General features: G+C 47.2%; 1 protein-coding gene across 11 annotated transcripts in view; it reads left to right on the top strand.

Moving 5' to 3' along the window:
* Nucleotides 1-23,109, top strand: part of MOV10L1 (Mov10 like RISC complex RNA helicase 1) — a 71,145-nt gene that overhangs the window by 749 nt on the left and 47,287 nt on the right. For 9 of the 11 annotated variants that reach the window (XM_050745801.1, XM_050745807.1, XM_050745809.1 and 6 more), the window contains exons 1-8: nucleotides 1,024-1,440; nucleotides 10,196-10,355; nucleotides 12,663-12,775; nucleotides 13,302-13,489; nucleotides 18,007-18,147; nucleotides 18,415-18,656; nucleotides 19,204-19,336; nucleotides 21,345-21,539. In XM_050745801.1, the coding sequence (XP_050601758.1) occupies nucleotides 1,114-1,440; nucleotides 10,196-10,355; nucleotides 12,663-12,775; nucleotides 13,302-13,489; nucleotides 18,007-18,147; nucleotides 18,415-18,656; nucleotides 19,204-19,336; nucleotides 21,345-21,539 (1,499 nt within the window). In that variant the 5' untranslated portion in view covers nucleotides 1,024-1,113. Of the gene's footprint in view, nucleotides 1-1,023; nucleotides 1,441-10,195; nucleotides 10,356-12,662; nucleotides 12,776-13,301; nucleotides 13,490-18,006; nucleotides 18,148-18,414; nucleotides 18,657-19,203; nucleotides 19,337-21,344; nucleotides 21,540-23,109 lie in introns of those variants that run through there. The other 2 variants (XM_050745803.1, XM_050745805.1) reach the window with 2 other exon arrangements.

Below are 23,109 nucleotides of genomic sequence, written 5' to 3'. Positions count from 1 at the left end.
GGCTCACCGCAACTTCCGCCTCCCGGGTTCAACCGATTCTCCCGCCTCAGCCTCCCGAGTAGCTGGTGTACAGGCACCTGCCTCCACGCCCGGCTAATTTTTGTATTTTTAGTAGAGAGGGGGTTTCGCCGTGTTGGTCAGGCTGGTCTCGAACTCCTGATCTTAGGTGACCCACCCGCCTTGGCCTCCCAAAGTGCTGGGATTACAGGCGTGAGCCACCGCACCCAGCCTCTCCGGAGGTTCTGATGGCTTCTCCCGATGTTTCCTTCTGTGGGAATGAAATCCACGGTAGTCCCTAGTTGCCTTCTGTGAGAGAAACCAGGAGCAGGCTTCAGGAGGGGAGCTTCCTGCTGCAGGCAGCGTGTTCAGGGCCTCTGGATCCACAGGGGCCGATGCCTGAGGGGCCGGCGCCCGGGGGGCCGGCTGTGTTACCTGGAGCACTTGCTCCGCAGATCTGGGTCTCTTCGGTAGAACGCTCTCAGCCGTAGCTGGAGCCCCAGCTCTTGGCAGCGCTAAGATTCCTTGCCTGTACCGTAACCAGCGCCCCAGGTTCCTCCCGTGGCTGGGAAGCTGCAGGAAAGGCGCGTTCAGGACTCAGGACCATGGCTGCAGCAGTAGCCAAATGGCTGAGGGGTGCCCTGCTCCTGGGTCAGACTTGCCTGCAAAGCCCCGAACCTTTTCTAGCAGCATATTTGTTGAGATTCTCTAGTTTTCTAAGACTGCCGCTGATGGTGATGGAAGAAGATAATCGACAGTGCTAATAAAACCGTGCATGCTAGTATCTCCCAGATGCTGATATACGTGGCAGTTTACGTAGCACTTAACTTGTGTCAGCCACGTAGAGGTCCATACATGCATGTGTGTTCTGCCACTGAACCCTCCAGCAGCTCCCTTGGGTAGTGACGATTAGTCTCCATCTTACAGATGGCAACAGGCCCAGAGTAGTTAAGGACCTCGTCCAGGTTACACCAATGGCGGTAGAAGAGCTGGAAGTCAACCCCCGCAGTCCGCTGTGGAGTCAGGGCTGTCACCTCCACAGCCACTACCTGTGCCCTTCAGAGGAAACTGGGCTGTCTGCCCCCAAACCCCACGTTCCAGACACAGCACTCTCTGATGGGATTCTCTCTGTCTCAAGTCAGCCCATTAGGCGACAGTCCTTCATGGAGGCTTTTGCACTCTGCTTTTCTCTGGTGGGACTTCACTGTAGTGTGCCCTTGCTTTTATGGCCAAGATAACTTTTGTTTACCCATCTCAGGTGACACTAAGCTGAAAACTGTACGGGGTGTCGTGACAAGGTACTGCAGCGATTATGGCATGATTGATGATTTGATCTACTTCTCCAGTGATGCTGTGACTAGCAAAGTGCTTCTGAATGTTGGACAGGAAGTGATTGCAGTTGTGGAGGAAAATAAAGTGTCCAATGGACTGAAAGCAATCAGGGTAAGGTTTGAGTTCATTTGGGAACAGTTTTTCTTTGCCACAGTACTTTGTGTTGTTTTCCTTGTGTTTAATCTATCAGACATGACCTGGCCAAGGGAGAGAGAGTGGAATATACCTTCAAGGGGATGCTTTTGCTCTGTATGATTTCTATTTTAAAAAATAAACAGACTGGGTACAGTGGCTCATGCCTGTAATCCCAACACTTTGGAAGGCTGAGACAGGCAGATCACTTGAGCTCAGGAGTTAGAGACCAGCCTGGGCACCATGGTGAAACCTCGTGTCTACAAAAAAAAACCTCCACAAAAAGTAGTCTGGTGTAGTGGCACATGCATGTAGTCCCAGCTACATGGGAGACTGAGGCGGAAGGATTGCTTGAGCCCAGAAGGTTGAGGCTGCAGTGAATTATGATCGCATGACCATACTCCAGCCTGGGTGACAGAGCAAGACCCTGTCTCTATAAATAAACAGCAGTCATTGTAAATCATTCAAACAACATAGACATGTATACTTTAGAAAGTAAAGCTTGCCTATGAATTTATGCTGTGGAAAACATAGCAATTATGTATCTATTATTTTTGTGCTTTTTGAACAATGTAATGGTTATCACCAAAGTAACATCAATAATACACTAATTTATATTCTTAGGAGCAGAATGAGAGACTGCACTTGATTTGCATTTAAGCCTTAAGTATGGTAACTTTTCATGTTTTTTCTTTTTTTTTTTCTGAGACGGAGTCTCTGTTGCCTAGGCTGGAGTCGGCTCACTGCAAGCTCCGCCTCCCGGGTTCACGCCATTCTCCTGCCTCAGCCTCCTGAGTAGCTGGGACTACAGGCGCCCACTACCATGCCCAGTTAATATTTTTGTATTTTTAGTAGAGACAGGGTTTCACCGTGTTAGCCAGGATAGTCTCGATCTCCTGACCTCGTGATCCACCTGCCTCGGCCTCCCAAAGTGCTAGGATTACAGGCGTGAGCCACCGCGCCTGGCTTCATGTTTTTTCTGTGAATTATTTTTGTGTCCTTTGTTCACATTTTTGTTGAGTTCGACCTTTTCTCTTGTTAAAGCTTATATATTAGGGAAATTAGAGCTTTTTTTTTTTTTTTTTTTTTGAGACAGAGTCTTGCTCTGTCGCCCAGGCTGGAGTGCAGTGGCGCGATCTCCACTCACTGCAAGCTCCCCTGCCTCCCGGATTCACGCCATCCTCCTGCCCCAGCCTCCTGAGTAGCTGGGACTACAGACGCCCATCACCACACCCGGCTAATTTTTTTGTATTTTTAGTAGAGACGGGGTTTCACTGTGTTAGCCAGGATGGTCTCGATCTCCTGACCTCGTGATCCGCCGCCTTGGCCTCCCAAAGTGCTGGGATTACAGATGTGAGCCATTGTGCCCGGCCGAAATTAGAGCTTTTTAAGGAAAATTATTATATAAAAGTGTTAGGAATATTTTCCCCAGGATCATCTTCGACTGTGTTTTATAGTTTCATTTTTTGTAGTTAAGTGTGCCTCTTTTCCATGTAGCTTTTGGATGCTGTAAGAAGCCTTAGGGAGGCTTATTCCACTTCTTATTTCTAATATTCAGATTTTACCCTGAAAATTGTTTATTGACAATTGGAATTTTTTTTTTTAAATTTTTGAGACAGAGCTTTGCACTGTCACCCAGGCTGAAGTATAGTAGTGCCATTAGCTCACTGCAGCCTCAAATTCCTGAGCTCAAGCGATTCTTCCACCCTAGCCTCCTGAGTAGCTGGGACCACAGGTACACACCATCTCACCTGACTAATTTTTAAAATTTTTTGTAGAAATGGCATCTCTGTTGCATAGGCTGATCTGAAACTCCTGGCCTCGAGTGATCCTTCTACCTCGGCCTCCCAAAGTGTTGGGATTACAGGCATAAGCCACCATGCCTGGCCTGTTTGTTGATATTTAAATATTTGACCGGCCTGGAATTTATTTTAGTGCACAGACTGAGAGAGGGAACCAGACATTGCTTTCCTAATGGCTAGCCAGTCATCTGCATTGCTCACTTTTTCCCTGCTGATTTGCAAAATTCTTTAATCATGCACCAGAATCCCACCTGCATGTGACGTGGTCCTGATGCTTATAAGGGGGTCTCATGGCATGGGTGCTGTGATAGGTGGTGAGCAGGTTTCCCTTCCTTGCTCTTATTAGCATATGGTATTTTTCTGGCTCTTCAGTTGTTCTGGATGAGTTTTGGAATCTTTTTGCTTCTCCCCCTCTGCCCAGATTTGCTTTGGGTTTGCAGATTTGCACTGAGTTTATGGATTTCATTTAGAATAATTGATATTTGGGTCACGTGGAGTCTTTTCCAACAACACATTATGTTTGTGCATTTATTTAAGTCTTCCTTTGTATTCTGTTTTTGTTTCTGAGACGGAGTCTCGCTCTGTCGCCCAGACTGGAGTGCAGTGGCGCGATCTCGACTCACTGCAAGCTCCGCTCCCTGGGTTCACGCCATTCTCCTGCCTTAGCCTCCCAAGTAACTGGGACCACAGGCGCCCGCCACCACGCCCAGCTAATTTTTTGTATTTTTTAGTAGAGACGGGGTTTCACTGTGTTAGCCAGGATGGTCTCGATCTCCTGACCTCGTGATCTACCCTCCTCAGCCTCCCAAAGTGCTGGGATTACAAGCGTGAGCCACCACGCCTGGCCCTTTGTATTCTTTTTATAGTTCAATAGTTTTCTTCATTTAGGTCCTGTGAATTTCTTATTAAATTTATCTTCAGGAGTTTTTATGTGTTCTATTAACATCATTTTCTATTGTATTTTCAAATTTATCTTTTTCTTCCTATATGGGAAAGCTTTTGGTTTTTAAATGTAATTTGGAATCTGGCAAACTTATTGAGCTATTAACTACTTTTTAAAAACACTTAAGATGGCCAGGCACAGTGGCTCATGCCTATAATCCCAACACTTTGGGAGACCAAGGTGGGTGGATCATCTGAGGTCAGGAGTTCAAGACCAGCCTGGCCAACATGGTGAAACCCCATTTCTACTAAAAATATAAAAGTAGCTGGGTGTGGTGGCACACGCCTGTAGTCCGAGCTACTCGGGAGGCTGAGACAAGAGAATCACATGAACCCAGGAGGTGGAGGCTGCAGTGAGCCAAGATCGTGCCACTGCACTCCAGCCTGGGCAAGACAGAGTGAGACTCTGGCTCAAAAAACTAAATAAATTAAATAAAATGCTTGAGACGTACTTTATTATACTATTATAGTTAGTACCATCTAATGCTTAATATCATCTTTCTCAAATTAAGAAAAATGCATACCCAATAAAATAATTCAAAGTCTAGAATTCCATCATTCAGTATGGTAGCCACCACTCATGTGCAGCTGTTTAAATTTATTAAAACTAAATGCAACTTACAGCCAGTCATGGTGGCATAAACCTAGAGTCCCAGCTACTTGGGGAGGCTGAGGCGGGAGTTCGAGACCAGCCTGGGCACATAGAGACCCTGTCCCTTAAAAATAAATGAATAAAATTATTTCCTTGGCCACATTTCAAGTGCTAAATGAAGCCTAGTGACCACCAAATTGGGCAGCACACATAGAGAACATTTTTGTCAGCTCTGGCTTAGAGACTGAATACAAAGTAGAAGAGCCTCCCTCCATGTTCCCCACCTGCACGTTAATGCTGCAGACCTGATGCTCTGGGTTTCTGTATTTACCTCATCTGGTGGGTAGTGGAGTCACTCAAACAACATGCTTGTATCTTTTATTAATTCACCAATGTTAGTATTTATGGACTTCCATCATCAGAGATGTACAACTGGCTCGTTCACACTACCCTCTTTCCCTCTCCCAATTTTTTAATTATATTTTTTCCTCCAAAGATTTCCTTTTGAACTTGAAATTACACCATAGTCCTCATGTTTTTATGTGTATTTAAAGGAGTACTCTGGGTTCAGAGTCTTTCAAAGGGGATCTGGAACTCAGAACCTGTGGAGATGATGTTTGCCTCATTCTCTGAGCTGTGGTTGTGTAGCTCACAAGCAGCCTTCCAAAGCAGGTTCTCGTACCAAATTCCTGTTGATTTTAAGACACACCATTAATTTGATAATGAAAATTTAAAATGGAAACATAGGTCTTGAGACTCATTCTGATCTCAGAAATGTGAGAATGTGGAAAAACTGGCCCCTGGGTGTCCAGCAAGTCCCAGCCCCTTTGGTGGTCAGCTGCCCTTCGCTCGTTCCATCTTGTTAGGAATGCAGGATCTTTTTTGTTATGGTGAAGAGTGTTTGTCTCTACTCACAATCTTGCTTTTATAAATTAGTAATGGATTTTTCAAGTACTTTTCAGTATCTTCCACATGATGCCATAGTTTTTGTCCCTTTGAACTGTTTACATGGTTGGAAAATATGAGCAGTTTCTGTGTTGTGAGCCGTTCTCACTTGACGAGAATGATCCCCATTTAGTATAAACCTGAATGTACTTCTGGATTTATTTTTTATTTAGGTATTTTTCTTGTGGTAAAATATGCATAATATACCATTTTAACCATGTTGAAGTGTACGGTTCAGTGGCATTAAGCACATTCACATTGTTGTGCAGCCATCACCACAATCTGTCTTCAGAACTTTTTCAGCATCCCAGTAGACACTCTGTACCCATTAAACAGTTATTCAGTGTTCTACTTTATGTCTTTATGAATTTGCCTATTCTAAACAACCTCATATAAGCGGAGTCATGTATCTGGCTATTTGACTTAGGTTTTCAAGATTTGCCCGTGTAGCATGTATCAAAAGTTAATTCCTTTTTTATGGCTGAATATTCCATTGTGTGATTTTGTTTCTCCATTCATCTGTTGATGGACATTTGGGTTGTTTCTACTTTTTGGTTGTTGTGAATTGTGCTGCCATGAACAAGTGTCTGTCTGAGTCCCTGTTTGGTTCTTTTGGGGCTATGCCTAGGAAGAGAATTACTGGGCCATATGGTAAGTCTAGGTTTAACTTTGTGAGGAACCAGATGTTTTCCACAGCAGCTGCACCATTTTATGTTCCCACCAACGGTGCATGAGGTTTCTACTTCCTCTGTATCTTTGCCAGCACTTGCTATTTTCTTTTTCTTTTTTTTTTCTTTTGGCAGTAGCCATTCCTCGTAGTTGTGAGGTACTATCTCACTGTGGTTTTGATTTGCATGTCCCTAAGGATTTGTGAGGGCATCTTTTCGTGTGCTTATTGGCCGTCTGTATATCTTCTTGGGAGAACTGTCTACTCAAATCCTTTGCCTGTTTTGAAATTAGGTTGTTTTCTTGTTGTAGGAATTTTTTATATATTCTGGATATTAATCTCTCATCACATACTTGATTTGCAAATATTTTCTCTCATTTTATCAATTGTCTTTTCACTTTCTTCATAGTATCCTTTGATGCACAGATGTTTTAAATTTTGGTGGAAGTCTAATTTGTCTCTTATTGCCTGTACTTCTGATGTCACAGTCAAGATACCGTTGAATAATCCAAGAATATTAAGATTTTTTTCTACTAAGAGTTTCATAGTTTTTGCTTTTAAATTTAAGTCTTTGATTCATTTAAAAAAATACTTTTTGAGACGGGATCTCACTTTGTTGCCCAGGCTGTGGTGCAGCAGCACAGTCACAGCTCACTGCAGTCTCAACCTCCCAGGCTGAAGTGATCCTTCCACCTTAGCCACCTGAGCAGCTGGGACTACGGGTGTGTGTCACCTCACCCAATTTTTGTATTTTTTGTAGAGATGGGGCCTCCCTATGTTGCCCAGGCTGGTCTCGAACTCCTGGGCTCAAGTGATCCGCCCACCCCATGCCTTCCCAAATGCTGGGATTATAGGGCTGAGCCACTTTAATCCATTTTGAGTTAATTTTTGTGTATGGTGTAAGATGAGGATCTAACTTTATTATTTTGCCCATGGTTATTTTTCCCAGCACTATTTTTTTTTTAAAGACTGAACAATTGCAGTTTATCGAATGGTCCTTGTCAAAAATCAGTTGACTGCACATGCAAGGGTATATTTCTGAACTCTCTTTACTATTCCATTGGTTTATATTTCTCTCCTTACACTGGTGCCACACTAGTTTGATGACTGTGACTTTGTAGGAAGTTTTGAAATCAAGGGGTATGAGACCGTCAATTTTGTTACTCCTTTTCAAGACCATTTTGGCTATTCATGGTCCCTTGAGATTCCATTAGAATTTTAGATGGGTTTTTCTATTTATATACAAATAGACCCATAGGACTTTGATAGGGATTGCATTGAATTTGTTGGGGTTTTTTGTTGTTGTTGTTGTTGTTCTTTTTTTGAGACGGAGTCTCGCTCTGTCGCCCAGGCTGGAGTGCAGTGGAGCAATCTCTACTCACTGCAAGCTCCGCCTCCCGGGTTCACGCCATTCTCCTGCCTCAGTCTCCCAAGTAGCTGGGACCACAGGCACCCACCACCTCGCCCGGCTAGTTTTTTGTATTTGTTAGTAGAGATGGGGTTTCACCATATTAGCCAGGATGGTCTCGATCTCCTGACCTCGCGATCCGCCTGTCTCAGCCTCCCAAAGTGCTGGGATTACAGGCTTGAGCCACCACCCTCGGCCTGTTGGAGTTTTTTTGTTGTTTGTTTGAAATAGAGTCTTGTTCTGTCGCCCAGGATGGAGTGCAATGAAGCGATCTTGACTCATTGCAACCTCCGTTTCCTGGGTTCAAGCAATTCTCATGCCTCAGCCTTCCAAGTAGCTGGGACTGCAGGTGCTTGCCACTACACCCAGCTAATTTTTTTTGTATTTTTAGTAGAGATGGGGTTTCACCATGTTGACCAGGCTGATCTTGAACTCCTAACCTCAAGTGATTCGCCTGCCTCGACCTCCCAAAGTGCTGGAATTACAGGCGTGAGCACCACACCCAGCCTGAATTTGTGTAATAGATCACTTTTGGTAGTATTGCCATCTTAATAAGTCTTAAGATTGTCATCTTAATAATTAGGTATTAACATCTTAATCTCTTATAATCACTTTGGGTAGTATTGCCATCTTAATAGTTAAGTTTTAAGATTGTCATCTTGGCCGGGTATGGTGGCTCAAGCCCGTAATCCCAGCACTTTGGGAGGCCGAGGCGGGTGGATCGCAAGGTCAGGAGATCGAGACCATCCTGGTTAACACGGAGAAACCCCATCTCTCCTAAAAATACAAAAAATTAGCTAGGCGTGGTGGCGGGTGCATGTAGTCCCAGCTACTCAGGAGGCTGAGGCAGGAGAATGGCGTGAACCCGGGAGGTGGAGCTTGCAGTGAGCAGAGATTGCTCCACTGCATTCCAGCCTGGGCGACAGAGCGAGACTCCATCTCAAAAAATAAAATAAAAAGATTGTCATCTTAATAATATTAGGTTTTCAAATTCATGATCATGGTTGTCTTGCCGTTTATTGAGGTATTTAATTCATTCATTAGTGTCATTGTACGCATCTTCCATCTCCTTAGTTAGGTTACTAAGTGTTCTTAGGGATTAACCTATTAACCTAACAATGCTGTTATAAATGGAATTGTTTGCTGTTTCTTTGGAATCCTTTTGCTTGATTTCCTTTTTGGATTTTTCATTTCAAATGTATGGAAATCTGATTTTTGTATATTTGCGTCCTGTGGTTGGATTCATTTATTAGCTCTAACCATTTTTTGTTTTATTTACATGTGTGGAATCTTTAGAGTTTTCCACAGATGAGATCCTACCATCTGTGAATAAAGATAATTGAAATTTGAAAGTCTTGAAGTGAGCATGGGCATCCTTACCTGGTTCCTGATCTTAGAGGAAAGCTTTCGGCCTTTCACCATTGAGTGCGGTGTTTGTTGTGAGTTTTTTATTTATGGCCTTTCTCGTGTTGAGATTTCCTGCAATTCCTAGTTTATTGAGTGTGCATCATGAAAAGTGTTGATTTTGTCAAATGCTTTTTGTGCATCAGTTGAGATCATCGTGATTTTTTTCCCTCATCAATGTAATATGGTGACTGATTTTCCTATGTTGAAACACTTGCATTCTGGGATAAACCCCATTTAGTCATGGGATATAATCCTTTTAATATGCTGCTGCATTCAGTTTGATAATATTTTGTTAAGAATTTTTGCATCAGTGTTCATAAGGGATTGCTGTAGACTCAATGTAGGTGTCCCCCAAAATACGTATGTTGAAATCCTGACCCCAGCGCGATCTTATTAGGAGGCTTTGGTGGGTGATTAGGTCACGGGGCAGAGCCCTTAAGAAACCTTAGGCCGGGCGCGGTGGCTCAAGCCTGTAATCCCAGCACTTTGGGAGGCCGAGACGGGTGGATCACGAGGTCAGGAGTTCGAGACCATCCTGGCTAACACGGTGAAACCCCGTCTCTACTAAAAAATACAAAAAACTAGCCAGGCGAGGTGGCGGGCGCCTGTAGTCCCAGCTACTCGGGAGGCTGAGGCAGGAGAATGGCATAAAAACCCGGGAGGCAGAGCTTGCAGTGAGCTGACATCCGGCCACTGCACTCCAGCCTGGGCGACACAGCGAGACTCCGTCTCAAAAAAAAAAAAAAAAAAAAAAAGAAACATACCCCAGAGAACCCCTTTGCCCTTTCTGCCAACAGCAGGAAGACACCGACTGTGAACCAGGAAGAGGGCCCTCACCAGACCCGGAATCTGCCAGGGCCTTGATCTTGGACTTGCAGCCCTAATGGACTCAGACAGGCATTCCAGCCTATAGTTTGCTTTTCTTGTAGTTCTTGTATTATGGTTTAAAGAGCAGTGTGTGTGTTTTACAGGTAGAAGCTGTCTCTGATAAATGGGAAGACGACAGCAGAAACCAAGGCAGTCCCTCAGACTGCAGCCCCCGAGTGTTGATTGGCTGTGTGACTTCTCTGGTGGAGGGCGCAGGCTGTATCAGTCAGACCACCTACTTCTCTCTGGAGAGTGTGTGCGAAGGTACGCTCAAGGGTCTGTTTCACATTTAAAATTAGGTTTTGTCTTTTAAATGATTGTTATGGGCCAGGCACAGTGGCTCGTGCCTGTAATCCCAGCACTTTGTCAGGCTGAGACGGGAGGATCGCTTGAGCTCAGGAGTTGGAGGCTGCAGTGAGCTATGATCCAGTCACTACACTCCAGCCTGGATGACGGAACACAACCCTGTGTCTAGATTTGCGATGGCTACACACATCATTGAAGGGATCAGGTTTGGGCATGCTTTGTTGAGAGGGTTTGGGGATTAGAGTAGCTCCTCCAGGTGTTGGCTTTACACAGAGGGTCTTGGATATTGAGTGGACTTTGGGAGAGGGGACCAGGTCACTGTTTTGTTTTTGTGTTTTTGTTTTTCGAGATGGAGTCTCACTCTGTTGCCCAGGCTGGAGTGCAGTGGCGTGATCTCAGCTCACTATAACCTCTGCCTCCTGGGTTCGATTGATTCTCCTGCCTCAGCCTCCCGAGTAGCTGGGATTACAGGTGTGCACCACCATGCCCAGCTAATTTTTTGTATTTTTAGTAAAGATGGGGTTTCACCAGGTTGATCGGGCTGATCTGGAACTCTTGACCTTAGATGATCCACCCACCTCGGCCTCCCAAAGTGTTGGGATTACAGGCATGAGCCACCGCACCCAGCCAGGTCACTGTTGAAACTTGTGTTTTTATGTGTTTTGTGTTCATTTGTTAAATGCTGTCGGTAATTTCTGGGTAGTTGTTGCTTCCATTTAATTATAGTGTTTTGATCTAAGTTAGTGTTACAGGAATACTGAGGTACTATTTAAAGTACTTTAGATGTTTTAAAATAGGGCTTGGGGATAACACTGTTTCTTTCCAAAAGTATATATCCTTTTACTTTCTTTTTTTTTTTTTTTTTTTTTTTGAGACGGAGTCTCACTCTGTCGCCCAGGCTGGAGTGCAGTGGTGAAATCTCGGCTTAGTGCAAGCTCTGCCTCCTGGGTGCATGCCATTCTCCTGCCTCAGCCTCTGGAGTAGCTGGGATTACAGGCGCCCGCCACCACGCCCGGCTAATTTTTTTGTATTTTTAGTAGAGACGGGGTTTCGCTGTGTTAGCCAGGATGGTCTGGATCTCCTGACCTCATGATCCGCCCGCCTCGGCCTCCCAAAGTGCTGGGATTACAGGCGTGAGCCACCGCGCCTGGCCCTAGGACATGGTCTTCCTAAAATACTCCCTGACCTTGAAGTCAGTGCCCTAGCATATTTTAATGTCTTCTGTTTTCTTTCTGTTCTTTTTTTGAGACAGAGTCTCGCTCTGTGGTCCAGGCTAGAGTGCAGTGGCACAATCTCGGCCTCCCAGGTTCACACCATTCTCCTGCCTCAGCATCCCGAGTAGCTGGGACTAGAGGCGCCCGCCACTGCGCCCGGTAATTTTTTGTGTTTTTAGTAGAGACAGGGTTTCACCGTGGTCTCGATCTCCTGACCTCGTGATCTGCCCGCTTCAGCCTCCCAAAGTGCTGGGATTACAGGCGTGAGCCACCGCGCCCGGCCTCTCTTTTCACATAGACAGTAATTTCACCATGGCTCACGTGTTGAATGTAGATGTCAGCTGATATTTGTGCTGTTACATGTTCATCACCAGCTTTCTGGAGAAAGAAACTCAGTATTCAATTATACTCTTTTTTTTTGAGCTTCCAGAGTGCTTATTGCAAAATAACAAAAAGATTTTAACTACCTGTACCATGGCACACCTGTGCAGACCACCTCTCTGTTCTGTCAGCACTGCTCAGCCACTTCATGTCACTGAACCTGCAGTTTTCCACCAGCTGCGGAAGGCCCAGTGGTGTCTTGCGTCTGGCAGGCCATGGCTGGGGCCATAGCCCAGCTCTCTGGCACACTGAGGGGCTGGCTGGACCATTGAGTGCTCCCCTCACACCTGAGCGCAGGTGTCTCTCTGTCCCTGAGCACTGTGTGTGTCCCTGACAGGGAGGTGCCACAAACACTACAGGACAGGGGAAGGGGGATGCCACCTGCCCTCAGATGTGCCACATGGGGCAGGACTGCCATGAGCATGCACAGTGCACCTTCTGGAGCCTAGAGGTGTGAGTGAGAGGCTCCAGCTCAGCTCATTTTATTGCAGTGGTTAATATTAATACTTCAGGGTTTTTAATTCCAAAATATGTTTCTCACAGTAGTAGAAAGTGCCTTTTAAATGTTCAAATGTATCCTCAGATATGATAGAAATGATTTCAGTCTACCACGACCTCAGAATAACTTCCGCACTTTAACACTGCTATGGCTTTTCCCTGGCGGTTTTAGGCTTCGAGCCCTGCAAGGGAGACTGGGTAGAGGCTGAGTACCGGATCCGGCCTGGCACATGGAACAGCGAAGCCACCTCGGTGAAGCCGCTGAGATACAAGCGCGTGGACAAGGTAGCGTGCCGACGAGTGGCTCCTCTCTGTGCTTCTAGCAGACCTGCCATCAGGGGTAACTTGCACAGCCCAGGCTTCTTCTGCATGTGTTGGGAGCCTGGAAAAACACAGCTTAGTCATGGCCAAAGAGGAGTGTGTTTTCCTATTGATAATGCTGTGTTTCCTTAGGAAACAGTAACCCTGAGTGCTTGCGTAGCTAAATTCTAAGGTCTACAGCTTACACGACAGTACTAAAATGTTCTAAGGAGAAAGGTGTGTTAGAGAAATATTGGACTATGTAACAAACCTGCACGTTATCCACATGTACCCTAGAACTTAAAGTATAATTTAAAAAAAAAAAAAAAAAAAAAGGAAAGAAAATATAGAAGGAAAAAAAAAGAGAAATATTGAACAAGTGCTATGGGATGGCGGACTTGAGCTTCCTGGTGCAGCTTGTGTGCTTTGGGCTGACTTGGGTGTGCGTTAGAGCTGTGCCCTGGCGTCGTGCAGCACCTGCTTCCCGTGACGCTCAGCTCTGTGCTCCCAGGTCTGCATCTCTAGCCTCTGTGGAAGGAACGGGGTGATAGAGGAAAGCATCTTCTTCACCTTGGACTCCTTGAAACTGCCAGACGGGTACACACCCCGGAGAGGTGACATGGTCAATGCAGTGGTGGTGGAGAGCAGCCAGTCGTGCTACATCTGGAGGGCACTCTGTATGACCCTAGTGAAGAGGCGGTAAGAAAACGCTTTTCTGGCCAGGCGCGGTGGCTCACGCCTGTAATCCCAACACTTTGGGAGGCCGAGGCGGGTGGATCATGAGGTCAGGAGTTTGAGACCAGCCTGACCAACATGGTGAAATCTGTCTCTACTAAAAGTACAAAATTAGCTGGCCCTGGTGGTTGGTGCCTGTAATCCCAGCTACTCGGGAGGCTGAGGGAGGAAAATTGCTTAAACCTGAGAGGCAAAGGTTGCAGTGAGCTCAGATCGCGCCACTGCACTCAGGCTTGGGCGACAAGCAAAACTCTGTCGCAATAAATGAAAACGCTTTTCTTCTTTGGGATGTGAAAGGCCCAATTTAAGCATATTTTGAAGAGTTACTTTAGTAAGCCAAATAGTAGACATTTTAAGCCCTGAGTTGAGGTAAAAGGAGAGCATCCCTAGCACTTCGGGAGGCCGTGGCAGGAGAATTGCATGAGCCCAGGAATTTGAGACCAGCCTGAGGAACATAGTGAGACCCTATCTCTACAAAACATTAAAAAATTAGCCAAGTGTGGTGGTGTGTGCCCCTGGTCCCAGCTAGGCACGAGGCTGAAGCAGGAAGATTGCTTGAGCCTAGGAGCTTGAGGCTGCTGTGAGCTGAGATCGTGCTACCGCACTCTAGCCTGAGCAACAGAGCAAGACTCAGTCTTTAAAAAAAAGAGAAAGGAAAAGGAGGCTGGGCATGGTGGCTCACGCCTGTAATCCCAACACTTTGGGATGCCAAGGCGGGTGGATCACAAGGTCAGGAGTTTGAGACCAGCCTGGCCAACATGGAAACTCTGTCTCTGCTAAAAATACAACAGTTAGCTGGGTGTGGTGGCAGGCACCTGTAATCCCAGCTACTCGGGAGGCTGAGGCAGGAGAATCACTTGAACCCAGGAGGCAGGGGTTGCAGTGAGGTGAGATCGTGCCACTGCACTCTAGCTTGGGTGACAGAGGGAGACACCGTCTCAAAAAAAAAAAAAAGACTGTCTTGCCTGGGTGCCGTGGCTCACGCCTGTAATCCCAGCACTTTGGAAGGCCGAGGCAGGGTAGATCACAAGGTCGGGAGATCGAGACCATCCTGGCTAACATGGTGAAACCCCGTCTCTACTAAAAATACAAAAAATTAGCCGGGCGTGGTGGCGGGCACCTGTAGTTCCAGCTACTCAGGAGGCTGAGGCAGGAGAATGGTGTGAACCCGGGAGGCGGAGCTTGCAGGGAGCCTCTCGAGATCGCACCACTGCACTCCAGCCTGGGCAACAGGGCGAGACTCTGTCTCAAAAGAAGAGAGACTGTCTTTTGGAGGCTTTCAGCCATCTCCATGGTTGACTGAAGGTGGAGTTAGGGGTCCCTCTTCATCCTTCATCTTACATTGGTGATTGACATTTTTGGTGGATTTTTCTCTTGTTGTTTCACATTTTGGCATTTAAAAAAATGCATTGAACATGGTTCTTAAAATTATTGGATTTCCGGCCAGCCACAGTGTCTCATGCCTGTAATCCTACCACCTTGGGAGACCAAGACGGGCGGATTACCTGAGCTCAGGAGTTCAAAACCAGCCTGGGCAACACGGTGAAACCCCGTCTCTACTAAAATGCAAAAAATTAGCCAGGCATGGTGGCACACACCCTTGATTCCAGCTACTCTGGAGGCTGAGTCAGGAGAATTGCTTGAACCCGGGAGGCGGAAGATGCAGTGAGCAGAGATCGTGCCACTGCACTCCAGCCTGGGTAACAGAGCCAGACTCCATCTCCAATTAAAACAAAAAATTATTAGATTTCCTGTATCTGTGTTCTTTGTGTGCTAGACATGAAAAGGCTTCCCTGAGTTCGCTACTTGCGGGGCGGCCCCAGCTCTGACCCACCCCTCCCTGCCTGCCTATAACTGAAAGGTATGTGAGGCGGGCCTCAATCAAGTTAGAAGTTCACTTTGCCAAAGTGAAGGACATACCTGGGAAAAAGGACCACAAATCCACAGGAACAATCTGTGGTTCTTGCCCTTTTCCGAAGATGATTTTGAGGCCTTCGATATTTAAAAGAGAAAAGTGGGCTGGAGGAGAAAGAGGGTATGGTCACATGACTGGATACACATTTGCAAGAGGTAAGGAAAAGGAACGGGGGGGGGGGGGGGGGGGGGGGGGGAGTTGGTTATGTAAATCAGCACTTTGATGTAAGAGAAGGTAGGTAACATGGAGATGTTTAACCTTGTCTCATAGCTCTCTGCTTAGGGACAAAGGAAAGGCAGCTTCTTGCATGACTCAGCTTCTGGCTGAGTTTTTTCCTTTTGGCATGGTGAGTGGGGTACTGAGTCTTTCTTTTCTTTTTTTTTTCTTTTCTTTTCTCTTTTTTTTTTTTTTTTTTTTTTGAGACGGAGTCTCTCTCTGTCACCCAGGCTGGAGTGCAGTGGTGCGATCTCAGCTCACTGCAAGTTCCACCTTCCGTGTTCATGCCATTCTCCCACCTCAGCCTCCTGAGTACCTGGGATTACAGGCACCCGCCACCACGCCTGGCTAATCTAGTTGTATTTTTAGTAGAGACAGGGTTTCACTGTGTTAGCCAGGATGGTCTCAATCTCCTGACCTCATGATCCGCCCGCCTTGGCCTCCTAAAGTGCTGGGATTACAGGTGTGAGCCACCGCACCCGGCCGTGAGTCTTTATTTTCTTTTCACACTCCTCACTCACCACCAGTGAGCTTCTGAGACATCTCCTCCATCAGTCCACTTATTTTTGATCCCGGTGGAATGCAGGTTCTGTTTGGGGAAAGCGTCTGCTTTCCAGCCCTGTATCTGGTGCCTGGCTGGGCCTCTGGGTGCGGACAGACAACCCTGTGTTAACTGAGCCACGGGTGTGTGGAACAGTGCACACCGTGTAAGGGAGCTGCCGGAAGGTGGACTAGGGGCTGTGGGGGTGTGTTAACGGGACAGGACCTGGTGGGCTGTGCCTCCCAGGCGCCTCGCCTCATGGCACACTGGCAGATGCTTGTTTGGGTGCTTGGAGCCCAGTTCCCCCTCCCCACTGCACCCTGCTTTCCTTTGGGAGGGTGTCTAGGGCCCATCTCCTGGGCGAGGATGTGACATGCACTCCATCTGACCACAGAGGCCTGGGACACACAGGAGCTCTGCTTTCAGCCCAGTCTGCTGAGCCTGCTGGTGCCAGGACATAAGACAGGGTGGGGTTCCTTGACCTGCACCTCCTCCCTGTGTCTGAGTCAACTCCTCAGGCTTCCCATCTGTTCTCTGACCTCATCCCCAGGCAGAAGCTGTGGCGTCCCATTCTTGCATCAGGCCCAGAAAGCCCGGGCCTGCAGCGTGGCCTGGGGTCTGCAGGGATTCACCAGGGTGGGATTCACCAGGGACGCTAAGGAGACAGCACAGCACCAAACCTGCGCTTTCCTCACTCTTCTCTTTAGGCTAGAAATGCTTGAAAAAGACCTGTTTCTGCCCCAACAGCATTTCCCCACTGAGGCCTCCTGACCACAGAGTAGAAGCTGCTGGGATAGGCGAGCCAGGGAAGCCAGGGCGCCTGTTCCTCAGCTGGTGGCCCCAGGTGGGGCGGCCCCTCTGCCCTCCAGAAACAGATCATGTGCGGAGAGCGAGCTCCTGATCTCCGCTCAGTCCTGCAACCTTCCCATGCAAGAGCTCCGCAGCTTCTCCTGTGGGGGCTGAGCCAGGGACAGGCAGTAGCATCTGACGACTCCTTCCTGCAAAATCCCCACCCCCTCCAGCAATGCTGTGGACTCTCTGCCCCTGCACCTCCCTTGCCACACCTGGGCACACGGAGAAGGGAGAGCCGGACAGGCGCCCGCCAGGAGGAGCTGCTCTGTAACTGGGAACCTCACTGAGTTTGCAGCAGGGGCCAGAATTGTGGGGAGCCATTCTAGAGACCCCATTTTTTTTTATGGCGCCACAGATTGGAAAGTGGCATGAGGCAGGTTTACCTTCTGGAAAGAGCTTGTGGAGAGGCAGGGAGGAGAATCAAGCCTGCGTCATCAGTAGAAGGGGAAGTAAATGGGTCCATTTTTAGGGAAAGATAAAATCTCATCTTCTCATTTTCTAAAGAAAAAAACTTATTTCATTGTTTTCAAACATTTCAAAGCAACAGAACTCTTTCCAAAGCAAGTTTAGTGGAGCCCTAATAGGCAAGGCCTGTTGCCTCCCCCACCACCACCTTGGAAGGTGGCTGGAGAGAAGAGGACTGAGAATGGCACCCTAACTCTGCGTCCTGAGCAAGAGGTAGGGGAGTGCCGGGGAGCACATTCAGGACACCATTCTCAGGCTCATCACCTGTGACTGTCCTCTGGGCTGCTCCCTTTTCTCTAGACTTCACGAAGCGTGTTGTTTTCTTCCTTCGGATTTGCCATCCTTCTTAGAAACCTAAGTCTTGTGGAAGCCCTGCCTGTGGTGGAGTGGTCCTCTGAGTGCCCCACCGGCAGTCTGTCGTTAAGAGCGGAGGCAGGTGAGGAGCGGGTGGTGCTGCTGCAGAGGGACATCTTTCTTGGGCTCTTTTTTCAGAGAAGCCGCCCCTGTTCATGAGGCCACTCAGTTCTATGGAACCATTTTGTTGAAGAACAAAGGTGATATTGAAGTTACACAGATGACACATTTTGGAACCCTAAAGGAAGGAAGAAGTAAAACCATGGTGATCTGGATAGAGTGAGTTTGCCACTGAAACATTTTCTGTAAAGCTACATTAATGGCTTTTAAACTGTGACGTAATAATCTCTGTAAAGCCAACTTTGGTCATTTTTTTTCTTTATGAAGGTCTTTTCAAACTTTTTTACCCCAAAATGTCCTTTTTACTTATATTCGTAAGTGTATTTGCAGTCACCACTTCCTAGATTAAGTTCTGTGTTTTACGATAACTGAATATTTTGGTTTTAGAAATCCTGGCTGGGTTCATGGTTAATTTTCTTTTTCCAGGAATAAAGGAGACATTCCTCAAAACTTAGTCAGCTGTAAACTGGCTGGCTGGGATCAATCTAAACAATTCAGATTTCAAATGCTGGATAAAGACCAGACGTGCCCCATAGTATCTTTTGTTTCTGTTTCTGAGAAGGAGAATTCATCAGATGAAAATGTTAATTCATTAAATAGCCACACAAAAAACACAATCTCTCAGATGTCAGAGAACGGTTTGGTGAACAACAGAGGAATCTCTCCAGGTAGTGGACGTTTCGGCTGTCACTGCATGAGGTTGGGCGGGCTAGGGGCCATGGGGTTGTGAGCTCTGGAGCGGGCCATGGAGTTGTGAGCTCTGGACAGAGGGCAGGCAGCAGGGGCCAGAATACCTGGCAGCTGCAGTGCTTTGTGCTCTGAGCTCTTCGGCTTCAGGCCCTTCTCCTCTTGCTGACAAGGTTAGGGAGAGGGACAGAAAGCAGCTTGACAAATACCAAGAGGTGCTTCAGATGGCAGCCAGCTCCTGAGTGCTTCTAAGCAGGGAAAGATTGCTGGGCACGCCAGGGGGGGCCTTCTTTCCCAGCACTTGGATAGTTGTGGTCACAGCCCTTTCCTACTTCCAGCTGCTCTCTCTCTTTATGTTTTTCCAGCCACCATCTGAGACTTTGCCCTGTGTTTTTGTGTGCATCTGTCTGTGTGTGTGTGTGTGTGTGTGTGTGTTTGAGAGAGTCTTCATTTCCACTAAGCATGTCAGCACTGTTAGAGATAATTTACCTTTTGGTCTAACTTTGTATTAAAATTTTTATTTCCCAGGTGATTATACTTGTAAAGGAGAAAATGGAGAAAAAGACAACATTCTCTCAAGGAAGCAGATGACAGAGCCCGAGCCTGGGGGGCTTGTCCCTCCAGGGGGAAAAACCTTCATTGTGGTCGTATGTGATGGAAAGTAAGGGCCTGGAGGTCTGAAGAAAGCTGCTTTTTTAAGTTTCTCTGATACTTCTAGGTTGGGCGTTATAAAAGGTACTCCTTTGAGGCGGGCAGATCACCTGAGACCAGGAGTTCGAAACCAGCCTGGCCAACATGGCGAAACCCCGCCTCTACTAAAAATACAAAAATTACTTGGGCCCCTGTAATCCTAGCTACTCAGGGTGCTGAGGCAGTAGAATCACTTAAGCCCAGGTGACGGACGTTGCAGTGAGCCAAGATCGCATGACTGCACTCCAACCTGAGACAGAGCGAGACTCTGTCTCAAAAAAACAAAAAGGTACACCTGATTGTTTTGATGTGACAGAATCCTAAGAAAAAGCATTGATCTAGAAGCCGGCTACCAAGTGTGACCCACCTGGGGCAATGGATCCTGTAACTTCGTACTACTCGTGAGGGTCCTCACCAGACGGCCTCGCTGTCACCCTCACAAAGAAAACAGGGCCTCTGTGAGGCTCTCTGAGGCCTGAGCTCCCTGTGCTTCTGCTGTTCTGAGACATCACGTCGGCTCCTCTTCACTGCCTTACCCGTGTTCCCCGTAGCCGAGCCCTCGAACCTCGGTCATCTCCATCCTGTCACCTGGGTGTTTGGCCAAGGCACGGACAGCACAGTGTGCTGAGGTGGGGGCAGGGACGGTCCCTTCCTAGCTGGGATGCCAGTCACCAACCTTGAGCCCTCCCCTCTCCCTGGTGTGGTTGGCTACATCAACTGACCAAACAGGCCCTGTCCTCCAGCTCCCTGTGTCCCCACATCGCTGCCTAAACTGCCCTACGGTGCGTGATTGCCTTCCAGCTGGGTGTCTAATCCTCAATTTTTTAAAAAAACTTAAATCTGATGAAATCACAGCTCATCAACATCAAGCTGTGGGTGGCAAGTGCACAGTCAGCTGTGTGAGGTGCAGCCAGCTTCAGTGCTTTTTTTTTTTTTTTTTTTTTTTTTTGACCTTATGACAACATAGAAACAGGAAAAAAAAAGTCATTAAAAAAAAAAAAGTCGGCCGGGCGCGGTGGCTCAAGCCTGTAATCCCAGCACTTTGGGAGGCCGAGACGGGCGGATCACGAGGTCAGGAGATCGAGACCATCCTGGCTAACACAGTGAAACCCCGTCTCTACTAAAAATACAAAAACTTAGCCGGGCGAGGTGGCGGCGCCTGTAGTCCCAGCTACTCGGAGGCTGAGGCAGGAGAATGGCGGGAACCCGGGAGGCAGAGCTTGCAGTGAGCTGAGATCCGGCCACTGCACTCCAGCCTGGGTGACAGAGCAAGACTCCGTCTCAAAAAAAAAAAAAAAAAAAAAAAAAAAAGTCATAGGTGGGCACAACGTGTAGTGTGGATGGTGTAGCCCCAGTTAGAGCCACAGCAAGGGCTGGGCAGAAAGCACGTTAGGTGTAGTACCTGTTTTTGGTCATGTCATAAAATTCTGACTTAAAGCTGGGAATATCAAAACTTTCCTATTCTTATATGTTAGGATTACAAAAAAGACTGTCATAGGTGCTTAATTTTTGTTGTTGTTGTTGTTGCCCAGGCTGGAGTGCAGAGGCATGATCATGGCTCACTGCAGCCTCCACCTCCCTGGGTTCCCACCTCAGCCTCCCAAGTAGCCGGAACCACAGGCACGCACCGCCATGCCCAGCTAATTTGTGTATTTTTTGCAGAGACAGGTTCATCCTGTATTGCCCAGGCTGGTCTCAAACTCCTGGGCTCAAGCAATCTGCCTGCCTCAGTCTCCCAAAGTGCTAGGATTACAGGCCTGAGCCACCGCACCCGGCCCATAGGTGCTTAATTTTATCTTGAGAAAATATTAATTACATAGCTTATTTTAGAAAATCTCTTTTTTCTCTGGAAAAATAATTATTGAAGACTAAAGATGACTGTTAGCTCTGTCACTTTTCTTGTATGTGCAAAGGAAAATTGTGTTGACTCTGCTTGTCTTAATTATGACTAAAACTAAATTTCATTTTGTTTTTTCAAGAAATCCTGGCCGCTGCAAGGAGCTCCTTTTGCTTTGTTTTTCTGATTTCCTGATTGGGCGATACCTTGAAGTAAATGTTATCAGTGGGGAGGAGTCACTAATTGCTGTGCGCGAACCATTTTCTTGGAAAAAGCTTAAAAGTTCACAAGCGTTAACATCCGCAAAAACGACAGTTGTTGTGACCACACAGAAAAGGTACCCTAAGTGAAATGAATGTGGCTCTTGGTCTGGCAGTTTTATCTGCTGGGTTTCAACCCTCTTTCCATGATTGTATTTGGGGGACGGGGTGCATTTCCATGGAACTCTGAAGGTCAAGTTCTGTCTCTGCAGCTGCCCAGCAGCAGTGTGAAGCCCAAGGAAGACGGCCTTCACTCCCTCAAGCCCCACTCTGCCCTGGCAGTTCTCAAGGTGGCTCTCAGAGCAGGCTGGCCTCACCCAGCTCCCACCACCTCTTCCATCCTGACGAGGCCATGGTGTGTAGTGCACGGCATCCCTGTGTCACTCGCATTGGGGGCAACAGGATTGTGGGGTCACCCGAAGCCTGTTTGAAGATGTGGTACCACTTAAGAATGAAGTTAGGAGAAACAGTGTGTGATCTGGGACTTGTGGCTGGGGAACATAGGGACCACCCAGATTGTAACTGGAGTTTTGTCTCAGGAAAGCATTTCACGTCCACGTGTTCTCTTCTGTAGTTATAAAACCAAAAAGCCCTGAATAGCAGGCTTTTCTTTTCTTTTGTTATTTTTTTTTTTGAGACAGAGTCTCTCTCTGTTGCCCAGGCTGGAGTGCAGTGGCGCGATCTCGGCTCACCGCAAGCTCCGCCTCCTGGGTTCATGCCATTCTCCTGCCTCAGCCTCCCGAGTAGCTGGGACTACAGGCACCTGCCACCTCGCCTGACTGGTTTTTTTTTTTTTTTTTTTTTTTTTTTGGTATTTTTTAGTATAGACGGGGTTTCACCGTGTCCGCCAGGATGGTCTCGATCTCCTGACCTCGTGATCCACGCGTCTCGGCCTCCCAAAGTGCTGGGATTACAGGCTTGAGCCACCACGCCTGGCCTTACAGCAGGCTTTTCTAAAGTTTAATGACTTTGTCCCGTGTATGTGACGTTTCCTCCATCAGCTATAATAACTGATGGGTTTGAGCTCTGCTACTACCCCAGAGCCCCCTGAGGGTGAGATGGGTCACTTTTGTAATATGCGAAAATTCTGAATTTCAAATCACGTGTTGCCCCAGTTACAGTTCAAGATGAGGGATTACGGACTTCTACTAAGTTGCAGACTGAAGGGAAAACCTGTTACCAGAGAGGAATATGTGGTTGTTTACCTTTTAAGGTTAGACCATTGTCTGAATCACAGCACCACCACCAAGAAGCTGTGTGACCTTGGGCAAGTTTCTTAACCACTCTGAGCCTTATTCTTGTTGGTAAAATGATAGTCCCTGCCTCGTGTGGTTTGAAGGTTGAGTGAGGTCATGCATGTAAAATGTGCAGTTTCCTGGCACAAAGCAATCACTCAGTAAGTGAATAAGCAGTCGTCATCCCTGGGCACATTATTATTGAGAAAAAGGGGCTCACTGCCTGATGCATTAGAGGCCATTGCTACGACAGTGGGTTTCTGAGAAAAGAAAAGCTTTGTATTGAAAACCAACCCCCAAGGAGACAGGAGTCAAGCTCAAATGTGTCTCTGTGCTGGCTTTAAGGCAGTAATTTTATCAGAAAACGTTTAGCGGGTAGAGTCTGGGATTAACAGGTAGTTGGTGGAAGGAA

This window comes from Macaca thibetana, chromosome 10, assembly GCF_024542745.1.
Source record: "Macaca thibetana thibetana isolate TM-01 chromosome 10, ASM2454274v1, whole genome shotgun sequence".
Taxonomy (NCBI): domain Eukaryota; kingdom Metazoa; phylum Chordata; class Mammalia; order Primates; family Cercopithecidae; genus Macaca; species Macaca thibetana.
Note: the sequence above shows the minus strand (reverse complement) of the source record. Positions and strands in the feature narration are given on the sequence as shown.